This window comes from Mirounga angustirostris, unplaced genomic scaffold (assembly GCF_029215605.1).
Source record: "Mirounga angustirostris isolate CCGP_5_RB_7025 unplaced genomic scaffold, mMirAng1.0.hap1 SCAF_5, whole genome shotgun sequence".
NCBI classification, from domain to species: domain Eukaryota; kingdom Metazoa; phylum Chordata; class Mammalia; order Carnivora; family Phocidae; genus Mirounga; species Mirounga angustirostris.
The window spans coordinates 14,244,463-14,261,463 of record NW_026991713.1 but is presented as its reverse complement, the minus strand read 5'-3'; the positions used below and the strand labels follow the sequence as shown (position 1 = coordinate 14,261,463).

Here is a 17,001-nt window from a genome sequence, read left to right as displayed (position 1 = left end):
GCTCAGAAAGACTTGGTCATAGGCCAAAGCTTACCCATAGGAGTTATTTATCTTTTTTTTTTTTAATCACCCTTCATGTTAGGTGGCCCTTTTAGCTTCATGTATTCAGCAGATACACAGTAGGGATTTGTTATGTGCCAGGCTCTCCTCTGGTTGCTCAGGCTACAGTAGTTAGTAAAGCAAAGAACCTGCCCTCTTGTGAGGCTTGCATTCTAGTGGACAGCACACGGTACGGACTATGTCAACTGGTGGTCAGTGCTGTGGAGCAGTGAGGCTGGCCAGGGGTGACAGGGAATGCATGAGAGAAGATTATGGGGGATCATGGAGGCCCCCCGACCGGGTGATATTCGAAGTAAGTGAGGGAGGGAGCCATGTGGCTATGGAAGGAAGGGTGTTCCAGCGGCGGGGGGTGGGGGGCATGGGTAACGCAAGGGCAGAGGCCCTGAGGTGGTGTTTGGGGTGGTGAACAAGGAGTCGGGGGCTGGGGGCCAGAGTGGAGCAGGTCGCCATTTCCAAAGATGAGGAAGGTAACGGGACCATGGGTGAGCGAGGGGTGTTTTCAGGACCCAGTTTTGGATGGGTTGAGTCGGAGATGTCTTATTAGACCTCCAAGTATAAATGTACACTAAATGTAGACTCATGTTGTGGGGGCTCTGGGTTGGAGGTTGCAAAGATGGGAGCTGCCAGTGGTACAGATGGTACAAGGCCACGAGCTGGGTGGAAGTGAGAGGAGGCAGAGGAACCCACCACTGCCCGGATTGAGCACTGTGGAGGTCGCGGGTGACCTTGACAAGAACTGCTTTGGTGGCGTGAAGGAGGGAGCTCAGGTCATGGCAAGAACCTTTCAAGGTTGGCATTCATCCCCCTGACCTAAAAGCCAGGATGGGAAGTGACTTGCCCAGTGTTACATAGTGACAGGGCCCTGACTGCATCCAGGTCCACAAGCTCCATGCCTGCTCATTCCAGTGTTTCATGGCCACTTCTCCAGGGGTTTTCCTGATCTGAACTTTCAGCCTCCAAGTCTTTGTAGAGAGGCTTTAAGGCGTGGTGACACAGGGGCTAGAAACCAGAAGGATTGGGTAGGGCAGGCCTTCAGGTGTCTGCCCTCCACCCTTCATTCCTAAGGCCCTTTCCTCAAACCTGGACATCATCAATGTGTCCCCAAAGAGGCGAGGGTGACTGGAGGTGGATACCAGAGCTCCTCGGGGGATGAGGAAATGCTGGATTGGATCTCTTGCTGTCTTCCTCTGATTAGCACATTTCAGAACCTTCAAGTAATCACCATCAGCAACCTAACAGTATATCATCTGTTTAGCTTCAGGGTTACAAAGTGCCTTTTTACATATATATTGTCTCATCTAATTAATCAGCCTAATTAACTTCAGACTCACAGTGTTGTGAGAAACCTCAAGGATCGTCAGGTTTTGTGGTTTCTAAGTTATTTTATTTTCTTCCTTAAAAGCCTTGCTGGAAAGCACAGTATGCTAAACAGATGATATTCTGTTCTACTGCTGATGGTGATTACTTGTAGATTCTTATTACCAATCAGAGGGCACGTGTGTGTGAGTGACCGGGACAGAGTGGTTGGGTGGTCAAAGGGATGGGGGTCACTGGGGACTTATCAGGGGGGCCTTCCTCCTAGGGACCAATCCACCTCTCTGATCTTTAGCAGAGCAGACAGCGAGGGTGGGGAGGTGCAGAAAATTGTGAAATGTTTTGCAATCAGTACAAATCCCATGAAAAGGCTTCAGGCAGTCTGATTTCTTGGGGGACCCACCAATTTTTCTTCCACTGGGAAGCAAAACCACCCTCAGGGTACCTGATCTTCTTTGTAGTTGGAAAACAGGGACAATAATAGCCATCTCATAGAGTTATCATGAGAATAGAGCAAGAGAGCATGCATGCACTGCTTGGCACATGGGAGGGGCTTAATAAACAGTTGTTGCTATCAGTGTGTTCTAGTCCCTCCCTCTCCTCTAGACTTACTGATGTGATGTAATGAAATGCAGGGAGCTGATGGTTAACGAATGGGTGGGCAGCTGGAGGAGCAAGGGAGCCTGGCTCTGCCCTCTTTGGATAGGCTAAAATGCAGGATCTCCATGCGGCACAAGACCAGGGAATTGCCTAATGGGCTGAGCCAGATGGGCTGTGGGCCTGCCTTGCTGTGGGTCCCTTGCTTATTGTCTTTGTCATGAGCTCTCGGCCTTAAAAAGGCCCGAGTGGATGTCAATCAGGAAATAAACATCAAGTGACTATCAGACACTTCCCAATCCCTCTTTTCCTCCAAGTCCAAGTCCAGGAAGACAGGTGAGCCCACAGTCCAGGCCTTTCTGCTTACCTAGATCCTGCCTGCTAGGGGCCCATCAGAAGAACATTCCCTTCCCTGGGGTTGACACTAACAGTGACTTCTGCTTTTGGAGAAATTCATCCTACCTGCTGGCCAGGTCTTACCTACCCTTGCTCTCCTCCTAAAAACCATACCTTAAGTCAGCAAAATCATTCTAAAGGGCCTTCAGAGAGACAGGAATGGGACAGAGAATGTATGTGTGTGTGTGTGTGTGTGTGTGTGTGTAGAGGGGGTATGTGTATATACTGAAAGTATTTCACTCATGTGATGGCTGAATCAACTCCTCTACCATAGGGAGGATCTGTAGTGCTCTCAACAGAATCCCAAGATCTAAGATGGGCAGAATCCATGGTCTTAAGTTGGTATACATTAATTCATTTAAGGGATCCTTGATCCAAAACTCAGCCAAACTTTGCATTCCAACCTGCTAGCAGGAAAGTCCAACCATCAGATCGGGGTAGAAAGGTCTGGTTTGATTGAAGGTGGTTGTATGAGAGGTGGAAGAAGAGGGTGAGAGGCAGGGGCTTTCTCGTGGGCATCCTGTCCCCTCTGAATATGCTGACGAATTGCAGATGTGCAACTTCTGGACACAGCAGTAAGCTGCACTGGAAGCTGAATCTTGTTTGCCACTGGAATTGTTTTTGTTCAAAACTTGTGCTGCTCATGGTCTACATTACTATGGATGGAGGTGGGGGCATGCAGCACACAACTATATTTCTGGAAGGGATGTGCCTTGTTTCTCTTGTTTTTGCAAGCTCTTACTAGCCCTCCCCACAAAAATTATTTAAAGAAAGAAAATTATATAGAGATATACCTTTACACCTGGACCCTCAGGTGTATGATACATTTAAGAGGACCCTACATATATTTACAGGTCTATGTGCCAATTACATAAGCACACATAGCCTGGTCAGTTTCTTCTTACAGACTTTTAAATTAAAATACTGTTTACTCTGTTTTCCTTTGAGGAAGCCCAGGTTCCTTTCCCAGGAGCCACGAGGCTCCAAGACTGAGATTCAGGCTGTTCGTCATTGCCCCTTTCCCTGACTGGTGCTTTCAGACCTTGGACACTAGCCTTCTAGCCATGAACTTTTAAACTTTGTCTTCCCACTAGCTGTGCTCTGTGGAGGTAGGAAATGGAACTTCTATTTCTCGTCATCACCCCCACCAGCACACCAATCCAGCTCACACCCATGTCGGTTTAGCTGCTGGGGGACACTGGGTAGACAGTGGGGGCCACGTTCCAGCATGAAGGAGAAGAAAGAAAACCTTTGTCTAGCCCAGCCCATCTGTAAAGCTGCCTTCTAGCCACTACACCAAGGTGGCGGGAACAGGCCAACATGCTGCCAGCTCTAAGTTTGGAAACTGTCTTCTGTTGTTGTTGGAGAACCGTGACCTTCCATACCTCCCCTGTCCACTGTGGCCCCCAGGCCAGCGAATACTTGGGAGCACCGTTATTGCCAAACAAGAAAGTACAAAATAGCACACATTTGCATTGCAGAGGAGAAACCGAAGCAAATAAAGACATATTAATTCACAGACCTAATGGGCGGTTTGAGGTTGGCTGGTGTTTTTACTCTGGAAGGGCTTTGTGAATCTCTTTGGGAGAGCAGAATATTACTTAATTTTAGTTCAGTGTAGGGCAGTTTTGTTTTTATAAAGAAAACACTGGTGTGGCCTCTATGCTGGGCCTTCTCTGCCAGACTTTCTGGACCATAACCACTTGATCAAGGTTGGTCCTGGTGGGCTGCTCTTGGATTACATGTGGGTGATGAGATAGGACAGGTCCCTGTGATGAGGTGGGTGCTCCAGACTTAAAAACACCTTGTATGTTTGTTCTGACCAGTTTACATGTACTCCCCCACCTCTCCCCGAAATTCTGTGTGGCCAGATATTTTGAGGAGCTTGCCTTTCTTCCCCAGAGAGAACCCCTAGGCCTTAGCTTATGGTGTATGTTAGAAGATAAAGATACTCAGACAAATAACAATAGGGGTCACTGGTAGGGGTGGTATTCTAACAGCAGTGACAGCAAACACTCTGTTGTCATCATAAGCATGAGGGTTATGAGGAATTGCTATAAATTAGGAAACGAAGACACAGAAGGGTTTAATGACCTTCCTAAGGTCATGCGGCACCACTGCTGGGATTCGAACCCAGGCAGTCAGGCTCCAGAGCCCTGGCTCTTCCATGCTCTTCCATGCTCTGCCATGTTGCTGCTCCACTAGAATTAGGACATGGCTTGTAAGCCACGTGATGGGCACTGGGCCAAGACAATCAGAAAGATTTAGGAGAAAGGAGGTCGGGGACACAGGTTTGCCTGAGGCCGCACGGTAATGGTGGAACTGAAACTCAAAAGTGGCTTCCTGACTACAGAAACTTACTCCCATTTCACTGAACTATTCTCAGATGAAAATGTTCCAAGCTCAGGCCATTTCAGGTAAGGAAGGAATTGGCTCGCTATGTGTGCAGAAGCTTCCAGAAGTACCTAGCTTTATGGGACAGGTCTGCTTATGACATGTTATGTCTAAATGAAGTCAAGCCATTTTTGAGCCAGGAAAGGGTAGAAGTTGCTATTTAAAGAAATCCCTTTTGCGATTTCTTCCCCCCTAAGGCAAAGACTCACTTGCTAGTTTACCTTCTATGTTAATGAAGCAGCAGAGGATGGAGCCAAATCAATTCAGGAAGAATCAATAGTAGAGTCCTGGCAGATATGCTCTCTGCCCAACAGTTAAGCTGTTACAACCTGACTGTGGGAGTTACTGTAGAGGAAATAGTCCCTGGGCCTCTGGGAGGCTGGCTCCCTGCCGAGGATGCTGCTACAAAGTTAGACACAGAGGTGGAGGCAGAATGTTGAGGGAGCTTGGCCTGGAATCTTGCCAACTGCTCGTTTTTGCAGCGGACTTGGAAACAGCCACTCGCCTCCTCCCAATCTGAGCTGAGTCCGCTAAATTGCTAACTTCGCCAATGGGCTCTGTGTTTTACCCTCCCTGGCAAGAAGGTCTGGAGGGGCTATTGATTCATCTGAGTCTTGACTTCATGTCTGACTGGAAGAGTGGGATCCAAACTCATTTGGGGAGGTACAGGACAGAATCCAGTTGGAGTAGCAGAGATTGGTTCCTAATAAAGGTTGTTTTGTTTTGTTTTGTTTAAAGATTTTATTTATTTATTTGACAGAGAGAGACACAGCGAGAGAGGGAACACAAGCAGGGGGAGTGGGAGAGGGAGAAGCAGGCTTCCCGCTGAGCAGGGAGCCCGATGCGGGGCTCGATCCCAGGACCCTGGGATCATGACCTGAGCCGAAGGCAGTCACTCAACCGACTGAGCCACCCAGGCGCCCTATTTTGTTTTAATTTAAGAGATTAGAGTCAATGAATTGAGAAACAAATGGGGAAGGATAATGGAGCTACCAGCATGGGCAGGAGTGAGTGTGTGTGTGTGTGTGTGTGTGTGGTATTCTGTTTAACAGACATTTATTGAGTACCTACTCTTTTTAGGGGCTAAGTACAACTAGAGGTAAGAAAGAGTGACAGGATCTTAGAGCTTGAAGAGTTCAGCTTGTGACTCAAAGCACGGCTGCTATACATGTAAAATCCATTCCATTCTGGGCAAGGTCCTAGCATGAGAGCTTCCAGACCCCCTTTTCTTGCCAGTTTTTGTTATTAGATGACTTTTTTTCGGTTGAGCCAATGAACACAATTTCTCTGTAATTTCTGAATTGTCTTTAAGATCTGTCCATTATTCCTCCATGTGTGAGTTCTATAAAATATCTGAAGACAGCTACTGGGTGCTTCTTCTTCACATAAAATACAAAAAGAATGCACAGCCTCTTATAATCTCAAAGTAAATCCATCCCTCCTCTGTGTTCTCACTGCATGTAGTAAATGCCTATCTTACAGGCTTCCTCACATTGGTCTAACAGTTTTCCTGTTCATAGTCAACTGATGTTTACTAAGCAACTCCTTTCTGCCAGATGTTGTACTAAGAAATTTCATAAGATCTTTGTTTAATCCTCATTCCAATTCTTTGATGTAAGTAGACTTACACTCTCTTTACAGAGGAGGAAAGTGAGGTTCAGAAGAGGAAGTGGCTTTAATTCTCTGTCAGTTTCCTTGCTGTATAATGTGGATGGTGATATTGCCCTTGTAAACAGTCTTGAGGGGTAAATAAATGAGATGTACTGCATACAGTTGGCATGTGATAAATGGGAGCTACTTTTAATGGCAGCAATCCTTCCATGGTCAGCCCATGCCATTTTTGGTGATGATGATGATGATGATGATGATATCAATAATGTTCATATAACATATACTATGTCGGAGACACGGTGCTGAGTTTCACATGCATTATCTTACCTAATCCTTCCAATTCAGGAGATTGGTACCATTATTATCCCGGCTTTACAGAAGAGGAAATTGGAGGCCAGAAACAAAGTTCCTTGCCCACAGTCATAATAGCCATAAAGAGCAGAGCTGGGGTTAGAACAGTTCCGTTGGCTCCTGAGCCCCTACTCCCAACTTCTCCCTCCTCAACCACATCTTAACTGAGCTATGCTTTACTGCATAACTTGCCATCCATCTAAGTGCTAGGAATGAAAGGCCCCATCAGAATGCTGACCGGCCATGGAGAGAGGCTGGGATGCATTGCAATCCTGCAGGCCTGTCAGGACTCAGTGAATGTATGCATGCAAAGGAGAGCCCCAAATGAAGTAGCATTCAGGAAGAGGTCCTGGTGGAAAGAGCTAAATAGGTCTGGGAGACCAGGCAATTTTCAGATGGACAATGAAGGGATGGCAAGAGGCTCTAAAAAGAGCAGTAGATTTTGGATTATGGTAAAACCAGAGTTAAGAAACTCCTCCAGGGGTGAATGCAGCCTAGGAATTTCCAGGGTTGGCAATTGTGAACATTTGGGATAATTAAGTTGAATGATGACTGCCTGCCTTCTCGCCTCCATTCCTCTCCCACCCCCCAGTGTCTCTCTTCTGAATTCTTGCTTTTATAAACACAATCATCTACTCAAGTTAGCCCAGAGGTAAGAAAGCAATTCCAGGCACCCAATCTGAGATGTGGTCCCTGATGTGGTTCAAGTCTCCCTAACCTCCTTTCTGTCTATATCTTGCCTTTTTCTGCAGTGATCCGGGCCAAGGTGGTAGGGAAGAAGCTGGTGAAGGAGGGGCCCTTTGGCACGCTGGTCTACACCATCAAGCAGATGAAGGTGAGTAACAGAATCCAGCTCCAGGAGAGCTCTCGGGTTTTTTGGCAGTAGAGTCCTAGCGAGGGGAGGCAAGGTGGGTGTGCGTAGCCCTCCCCACTGCTGGAAAGGGCATTGCTGAGGCAGAAGAAAGGGATGGCAGGGAGTGGGGGGAATGTGGCTGCTTCACCCTAGAGCCAGCGCAAGTGGAGTCCCTCAGAGGCCATTGTTAAGAGGCTCGACTCTGGAACCAGATGGCAGATGCCTTGTTCCCTGGTAACTGCGAGACCTTGGCCAAGTCACTGTCCCTCTTTGGGTGTCAATCTTCCCATCTGTAAAATGAGGGGATGGGACTAGTTTGTCTTACAGGCTCTTCGGAGCTCTCAGTTTTGAGTTTCAAAATATGCAGTTGCTGAGATTACAATTTATGTTTAACTCCTCGAATCTTTACACTGAACTTTGGCTGATCACAGGAACCTTATCCTGGAGTAGGAACTGCACCCTCTTTCCCTGTTTTCCCAGAGCTTGCATCCCAGGTGGTTAGCACCGTTTACTAAGCATATTCATACACTGAACATATTCCTGAGCATATTAACATTATGAAGCATACTAAGGAAGTCCACCTTACTACAAAGAACATCAGATTTCAAACCTGCAGAACCTGCTTATTTGTCTTGGTTCTACACCTAAATAGCTTGCTTACCTTGGAATCCCCCCTTTCCTGGGCCTCCATTTAGCCACCTGTTAACAGTGCAGGGTTGGGGGGGTGCACGGGTGGCTCAGTCGTTAAGCGTCTGCCTTCAGCTCAGGTTATGATCCCGGGGTCCTGGGATCTAGCCCCACATCGGGCTCCCTGCTCAGCAGGGAGCCTGCTTCTCCCTCTCCCACTCCCCCTGCTTGTGTTCCCTCTCCTGCTGTCTCTCTCTCTCTGTCAAATAAATAAATAAAATCTTTAAAAAAAACCCCAAAAAACCAAAAAAACAGTGCAGGGTTGTGCTTAATGCCCCTAAGAGCTCTTCTTAGCTCAGGCATTTCAGGATTCTAAGTGCCCTGGGACACGTGTGGTGTTACTTCCTTTTTTTCTTTATTTTTTAAAAAAGATTTTATTTATTTATTTATCAGAGAGAGAGCGTGCACAAACAGGGGAAGGTGCAGACAGAGCAGGCAGAGGGAGAAGCAGGCTCCCCTCTGAGCAGGGAGCCCGACGTGGGACTCGATCCCAGGACCCTGGGATCATGACCTGAGTCAAAGGCAGACGCTTAACCGCCTGAGCCACCCAGGCACCCCTTTGTGTGGTGTTACTTCTAAGCAAGAGCTGCTTTGGGTGCCAGAAAGGGGTACTTATGTTTGCCTTAGCATAGAGGGCTGGTACTCACTCACCCCGAATAGCTCAGCAGCTGGTCCATCACCCCACTTTTCTAAGCACCTCCCTATGTGCAGCACCCTGTGCCAGGAGCCATGGAGGCCACGAGAAAGATGGGACTCCTATGTTAAGGAAGTATAGTCAGGTCGGGAGAGAAGACCCAAGACACACGTGCATGACTAATCAGAAGTTCAAGATGGGGTATGCTCAGGTCCAAGTGGACTGCCAGCCCTTTTACTCACTGCCCATATTTGCATCCCCAGAAACTAGAGCAGGACCTGGCTCACAACAGGGACTTGGTGGATGTTTATCCATCTAATGGAGAAATGAGGGTGAGACTCTACTGGCCTGAAAACTCCCCAGAGGAGACAAGGCTTGACACTCAGGTAGAACTGAATGGGGGTAGTGATAGCCCATGGGTGGTACCCAACCATCCCAGAGGCAGACTTCCAGGCCTCATTATTCCTGCATCCTAAGGCCTGAGGTTTGATGTACTAAGTTCATAACCTGTTGCTTTGGATTCAACTTTGGAAATATCCACAGCCTTCTGGTTATGTAATGTCCAGAGTCAGCCCTGGCTAGGTGCCCTTGGCTGCCCAAGCCTGGTCATGGGACCAGCTTATGTCTTCAGACAGCCATGGGGAGAGAAGAGTGTGGAGGGGGGAACCAAGAAATCAACAACAACCAAAGAAACCCCCACTGTACAGCCCCTGGCAGCCAGTGAGCAAATGCCAAAGCATGTTAGACAAAGCAGAGGTTCAGGCAACACTCCCTCCCCCATGCCGCCCCACTCTGGAACAACCCATCACAGTATGGACACTCTGGCCAGCAGATCTGAGGGAACAGCTGGGAGACAGTGGTTCCTAAGCTTGCCTAGCTTCCCTGCTTCTTTTGGGGCCTGGACACTAGGGTGATCAGAAGGTCCCATTCCCCCCTCGCTGGTGTCAGGCCAGCCTCTGGGGGGTTGTTCGGAGGTCAAATTACATTTGTTCATGCATCAGCTTCAGAGCACACACACCCACTCCCAGGCTGGTGGCATCACACTATCCATTCGCTATCTTTTACCCGGATTCATGGAACCAGGGTGTAGGGCACTGGAAAGTAAAATTCCTTGTTTTACTTCTGACATAGGCTCAAAGGGGAAATGACTTGCCCAGTCATGCATTTAATTAAAGACAGATCTGGTTTCCAAACTAGGGTGCTGGGATTCCTTCCCAATCCTGTGTGTTCTTTACATGGCTCCCCAAATCTCCCTGCCATCTCGCTTTGATCATCAATCACTATGTAATGCCTTTTTATTAACTCTGCCCCTCCTACCAGCCAAATATTACATAACTCGTAGAAGGGTCATTGCCCTTCTGTCCTGAGAGGCCACTGAATTCTGCTGGTCTCCAGGGAGCAGTCTGCTAATCAGGTATGGGGTGTAGGGATTGGAGTAGTTCATCTAACCTTCCCCCTCCCTTCCTCTCTCCTTCCTTCTCACTCTCTCTGTGCTGAGCACTGTGCTTCAGGCTGGGGATACCCAGATAATATTTGTTACAATGAATATAAGACTCTATTCAAGTGATATGTACCAAGCTACTGTGTACCAGGCATTCTGCTAAGCCTTTGCATGGATCAGACCTCATAACAACCCTATGAAGTAGATACACATTATCCTCTAATTTACAGGTGAGGCAGCCGAGACCTGGAAGGGTCATGTAACAGTCAAGTTCATAGGACTAGAAAGTGGCAGACGCCAGGGAAGCTATAGAGCCTTTGCCAACAGGGAGATTACAGAGCAGTGGAGCTGTGGGCTGATTCATCATTCCTGCCCCCTTGGGGCCTACCCCACCCCATTTGTATGTAGTTCCACAAGGGAACAAAAAGAGGTTAGCTTGGGTTTGTTCGTTTGTCAACCAGCAGTGTAGCTCTTGACTTGCAACATCCTGCAAAGGGTGCATTGAAAACTCTGTGGGAGAGAAGGAGGAGAGGCCAGTAGAGGCGAGCCTGCATGAGTTTTGGCACTGGTCCCTAGGTGGCTTTGTTCTGGTGGATTAGAGTCTACCCCAGAGAGTCGGACGGGGTGAGCAAGGGCTCCCTTAGAGCAGAACTAAAGGAGCTCGGAGAACATGAGAATTTGAGCCTCCCTGTCTCACCTCTCCCTCTGTCTCAGAGTTCCCACCTCCTCCGCTCGAACTTCTCACCCAGATGAAAGGCAGGCAGACCCTCTCCCATATGCTAATTCCAGAACCTCTGGTACACATTACAGGCAGAGACACACGCACAGGTGTGTGTGGGGGGAGTGTACGAATGTTAAGGGAGCTTATTGCAAACTCAAACGTGGAGACAGCTGGAGCAGTTGCCAGAATTGGTCACTCCAATCTGTCGGGACCTTATCTCCTATCGGGACCATGAGAAAGCAGTCCGCTCTGCCAGGAGCTGCAATTTGTGCAGTGGAGACATGCTCCCAGGCTAGCACGGCAGGGGACAGCACGTGGGGAACATCATGTCCCAGCTGGTCCTGGCAGGGGCGTTCCATGGGAAGGCCCACTGGTCATGTGCTTTGCATGTCCTGACTCTGGGCAGGACAGATTTGCTGGGCAATTGGAATGCTTGGCCCCTGGGGACTTCCTTCAGTGGTTTGTCTAATCAAATGAGCACTATTGCAAGGTCTTGCCTTTGAAGCTCCAGCTGGAAGCCTCTCTGACCCTCCAGCCCACAGGGAGCCATTCTCCTTCTCATTGCCTGTAACTCTTTCTGGTCTGGGGCTCTCAGCTAGCCCTCAACAGAGAAGGCCTGCATCCTCATGTGCTCTGCTTTTCTCTTATAGAGAAGGAAAAACTTTGGTTGTACTTATCTCAGTCTAGTATCTAATGTCTCTGAAACGCAGTTGCTTGGTCTGCAAATGCGAATAAGTTGTGGGTTTAAAGGAGTTCATGGTGTAAAGCAGCATCCAGCACAGTGCTCATCTTCAGGCATGCTGGCCGTATTTGACAGGATGGTGATATTTCATGCTGTCAATGCAGAGTGAAAACCAGGCATTCCATAAGAAATATTCAAAGCCCCCAGATTCAGAAATTTCCTTCTTAACACTATTTCTCCCTTCACCCCAAGGGAAGCTAAATTCTTCAAACTCTTGTGTACATGCTACCTCTTGGGAGGCCCAGAGGCTTATAGAGTCCAATGTGGTGTGTGTCTACACACGACAGAACATTATTCAGCCTTAAAAAAGAAGGACATCTTGGGGCGCCTGGGTGGCTCAGTTGTTAAGCATCTGCCTTCAGCTCAGGTCATGATCTCGGGGTCCTGGGATCAAGCCCCACATCGGGCTCCCTGCTCCGCAGGAAGCCTGCTTCTCCCTCTCCCACTCCCCCTGCTTGTGTTCCCTCTCTTGCGGTGTCTCTCTCTGTCAAATAAATAAATAAAATCTTTAAAAAAAAAAAAAGAAGGACATCTTGTCATTTGTGACAACACAGATGAACGTGGAGGACATTATGCTAGGTGAAATAAGCTAGACACAAAAAGACAAATACAGCATAAGCTCACTTTTACATGGAATCTAAAAAAGTTGAACTCACCATTGAACTTCTCACAGAAGAAGAGTAGAATGATGGCCACTAGGGGCTGGGAGGTAGTGGAAATGCGGAGATGTTGGTCAAAGGGTAAAAATTTTCAGTTCTACAGAACTAAGATGAGTAAGGTCTGGAGATCTAATGTACAGCATGGTGACTATAGTTAATAATACCATATAGAATACAATAAATTTGCTAAGAGAATCACACACACACACAAGGTAACTCTGGGAGGGATGGATGTGTTAATTATCTTGATTGTGGTGACCATTTCACAGCGTATACAGACATCAAAACATCATGTTTTATGCTCTAAATAGATGCATTTTTATTTGTCAATCACACCTCAATAAGCTGGAGAGAGAGAGAGAGAACACAACCCACTTAATATGAAGTTCCAAACCAGCTTTAAATCCCTGCATTAAGAGATAAGGTTGGGCAAAGGGATATAGAAAGAAGAGGACCAAAGCCTTCCCTCTGCCGATATGAATTCAAGTAGAACTAGTTTTAAGTTGACTTTTACTGAATGTTGTGCACCAAGTACTATTCTAAGTCATTTAATTCTCAAAAACACCATATAAAGTAAATACTTTGCCTCATTTTACGGGTGAAGAAACTGAGACCCAAGGAGTTTAAGTGGCTAATAAGTGGCAGAGACAAGGTTCAGACTGGCTGGCTGTCTCCAGAACCTGAGCTGACCATTAATCCTCCAATGCTTTGACTAGATTTGACTGTGTTTTCCAATTCTGAAAGTCTGTGATTCTCTGATGTCAGGGCATTACAAACCTATCATGACCCTCCTAAATTTGTCAAACCAGTTCTCAGTCTCTATGAATATAGACCTAATGTACTTGCAGGGTCAATATTTAGGTCAAGATGGGATGATTATAAAGAAAAGATAACGAGACGCCCGGAGCCAGTGAGGTGAGGACCATGTTGCTTCTGAACATCCTGCTCACCGGTACACCAGGGGTTGGAAAAACCACACTAGGCAAAGAACTTGCATCAAGATCAGGACTGAAATACATTAATGTGGGTGATTTAGCTCGAGAAGGGCAGCTGTATGATGGCTATGATGAAGAGTATGAATGCCCCATTTTAGATGAAGACAGAATAGTTGATGACTTAGAAAAACCGAATGAGCGAAGGTGGAGTTATTGTTGATTACCATGGTTGTGATTTCTTTCCTGAACGCTGGTTTCATATAGTTTTTGTGCTGCAAGCAGATAAGTGTATTGTACGAAAGACTTGAAACAAGGGGTTATAATGAAAAGAAACTAAAAGACAATATTCAGTGTGAAATTTTTCAAGTTCTTTATGAAGAAGCATTAGCATCCTACAAGGAAGAAATAGTACATCAACTGCCCAGCAATAAACGAGAAGATCTAGAGGATAATATCAATCAGATATTGAAGTGGATTGAACAGTGGATCAAGGATCATAGCTCCTGACTTATAAGACTGGCCACTTTACAACCACTCTTGTTATATCCCTGCCATAATGAATAAATTGTCCAGTTATCAGTAAAAAAAAAAAAAAGAAAGAAAAGATAATGAAATGGGTACAATCTGCTTTACCACATGGTTAAATTCAGAATTGACCCTAAAAGGCAGCACTGTGCTTGTTCAGACCTCATCGTTCACAACACATTAACGTTTTGATTCTGCATGCAAGCGCTACAAGCCATGTAGAAATCAAGATTCCTTCAAATTCAAAAGGAGTGAGAACTCAACTGAGCAGCTGAAGTCACTGGACCCTACACAGGGCCTTGATCCTCACTCATGAGGCAGAGAGGACATGAAGGGGAAAGACTGACAAGGTTGTACTGAGGCCCTAATGGCATGGGTCTGAAAGACCTGGAGTGGGGACCGAGTTGAAACACTTGCCAGGAACTCAAGGAACAGCCACAGCAGAGGAGAAGCTGCTGGGCACAGGAGGGAGTGTAGGGAATGTTCTCCGAAGGCCACGCTTGATGGCACGCACACAGCATGCTCTTAAGCATGGTTCCTGTTAAAGCCAGAGAGGCACCATCCATCACTGAGGAAGTGGGGGGTACATTGTGACCCGCCCCTGCTCCCCCGCGGCATAACTGAAAACCGAGTGTGGACAGCAGTTCTCACAGCGCTTGGCTGCGTTTCCTCATTCAGCTGGTGAGCCTCTCGGGAGAAGAGGGTTAAAAGAGAGACCAGGTAAATTAAAACTATCTGCACTGATGGTTGCAACAATTAGAACAGCATTCCCCTTAAAAAGGCAGAGGCTCCCAAACTCTGTGGGTCCAACAGACCCTTTATGATGGTGGAGGTCCTTGTGGACCACCTAGCCCCACCAGCCAGTCCCCACTTAAAAGAAAAATAAGGAGAAAACCCAGCCCGTTAGTGCAAATGGGAGGCACTTAGATGAGACACCAGTGAGGTGATGTCTGGCTTTTTATTAATTACCATAAGTAAATTAATAACCCATGTCAGGAACGAAGGGAGAGACACTGTCCTGTTGTAAACCCTTGGAGACCACCAGCCATCTAGGTAGGGCCCAGGTGCTCTGAGAACCAGGGGGATAATGGGATTGGGCCACACCTTAGTGCCCCCTCCTACCCTCGCCAGCTCACACAGTTAACAGAGTTTTCTCAACAGATCTGAACCCACGTGAGACTCGTGGTCTTGACCTCGAATCCCCAAGTGGGTTCAGCCTCGTTATGTTCACACCAGTGGCTCTGAGCACGTGCAGATACAAAGAAGGCACAAGAGCCATAAACAGCATTTGCCTGTATCAGAGGCCCTTGGGCATGAACTTGTGAGGCCACAGTGAGAGGCAGCACAGGGTAATGGTTAGAAGAGCATGGACTCTGGAGCAGATCCTCCTTCCTGGAATCCTACCTCTGCCATTTGCCAACCGTAGGGCCTTAGATAAGCCACTTTACCCATCTGGGGTTCAGCCTCCTCATCTATTAAACGGGCATAAATAGTTCCTGTCTCACGGGGCTGTCATGGGGATTAGGTGGGTTAATATTGGAGGAGGATTTCTCAACTTTGGTACTACTACTATTTGGGGCCAGATAATTCTTTGCTGTGGGGGCTGTCCTGTGTATCATAGGATATTTAACAGCATCCCTAGCCTCTTCCCACAGATGTGAATAGCAACCACCACTGCCTCCCATCTGTGACAATCAAAAATGTCTCCAGACATTGCCAGATGTCTCCTGGGGTGGGGGTAAAATGGCCTTCAGTTGAGAAACACTGTCTTAGATTATGTTGTAGATAAAAATGGCCAAATATCAGCATTTTTATACACTGCAACATAATAATTATAAAGTGTTTAGTTAAAAATCTAGAAATTTTGTGTATGTGTTTATATGCTTTATCTGGGGTAAAGGAACCCAGTGCTTTCAACAGATGCTCAGAAAAATAAAAGCATGGAGAATCCTGGCCTGAGTTCAACTTTCAACAAGCAAACAGAATTTTTGAGTCCTTATCTGTAAAATGGGTACAATACCTACTTCCTTGGGTTCTTGGGAGGATAGAGTGAGGGGAACATAAGTGGAATGCTTTTATACACTGAGAAATGTCATAGAGATGTCATTAGAATGCTGGCTGGCTGCCTTCTTGGAATTTGGGGGCCAAGGTTGGTGAGGCAGGCAGGACCCCTTTCACAGCAAATTCTTTGGATTTCTGAAAAGGTGTTGGGATATGAGAAGAGTATATATTTGGTGCATTGTTATGGAGGTGCTGGAATGGGCGATGTGACTGGCTGGATAGGAAGGTTTCTTTGGGAAGGCACCAACCATGGCTCAAACAAGAGGTGAATAGGCGGCTTTATCTGGAGTGCAGGCCCCAGGGTGGATAGGTCAGTGACTGGCCACACCATGGTGGATCAGGGGAATCGGATCTCCACAGAACAAATGACAGCATGCTTTCTGAGCCCTGGTCCTCCTCTCCTGACATTCCTTCTGCCCACAGATGTACCGAGGCTTCACCAAGATGCCCCACGTGCAGTACATCCACACAGAAGCTTCTGAAAGTCTCTGTGGCCTGAAGCTAGAAGTCAACAAGTACCAGTACCTGCTGACAGGTAACGGCTAACTCTAGCATCTAGGCCAGAGTTTGGCCAAGGTCCACCAGTCCTTCGCTTCAGAAGGACAGAGAAGCAGTAGTTGACCCAGAAGTGTCCTTAGGACCTTGGCCATGTGCCCAGTGAATTGTAAGGAGTACCTTGTGTAGGGTGCATCTTGCTTGGCCTGGGGTAGGAACTCGAGGCTCTACCCAGAGGCTGGGTTTTAGTCTCAGCTCCATCACCGGCCCCGCAGAGGAAATGTAGTTTTGCCTAGTTCTGCAGTTTCTCAGCTTTACTATATTATATAAATAAAAAGGGATTTCGAGTACCTGTTCCTCTATACCTCACAATCTATTTATTGGGTCTATCTTTGAAAGTTGCCCACCTTCAGGCACTCAATGTGGGAAAGGAAAAAATAAGATCAAAACCAAGCAACCACTGATGAGTGAAGGGACGAGTTGGCCTTAGTCCCAGCTCCAGCACTTCATGGGTTTAAGACCTTC

At 47.1% G+C, this 17,001-nt stretch overlaps 1 protein-coding gene and 1 pseudogene across 2 annotated transcripts in view; both read left to right on the top strand.

The window, feature by feature from the left end:
* TIMP3 (TIMP metallopeptidase inhibitor 3) overlaps nt 1-17,001 on the top strand; it is a 59,204-nt gene that overhangs the window by 36,842 nt on the left and 5,361 nt on the right. Inside the window, exons 2-3 of the mRNA XM_045872650.3 lie at nt 7,476-7,558; nt 16,405-16,516. Of these exons, the coding sequence (XP_045728606.1) occupies nt 7,476-7,558; nt 16,405-16,516 (195 nt within the window). The remainder of the gene's footprint in view (nt 1-7,475; nt 7,559-16,404; nt 16,517-17,001) is intronic.
* LOC123843321 (adenylate kinase isoenzyme 6-like) lies at nt 7,565-16,499 on the top strand (annotated as a pseudogene). Its single transcript, XR_006790555.3, has one exon. The product of XR_006790555.3 is annotated as an adenylate kinase isoenzyme 6-like (transcript).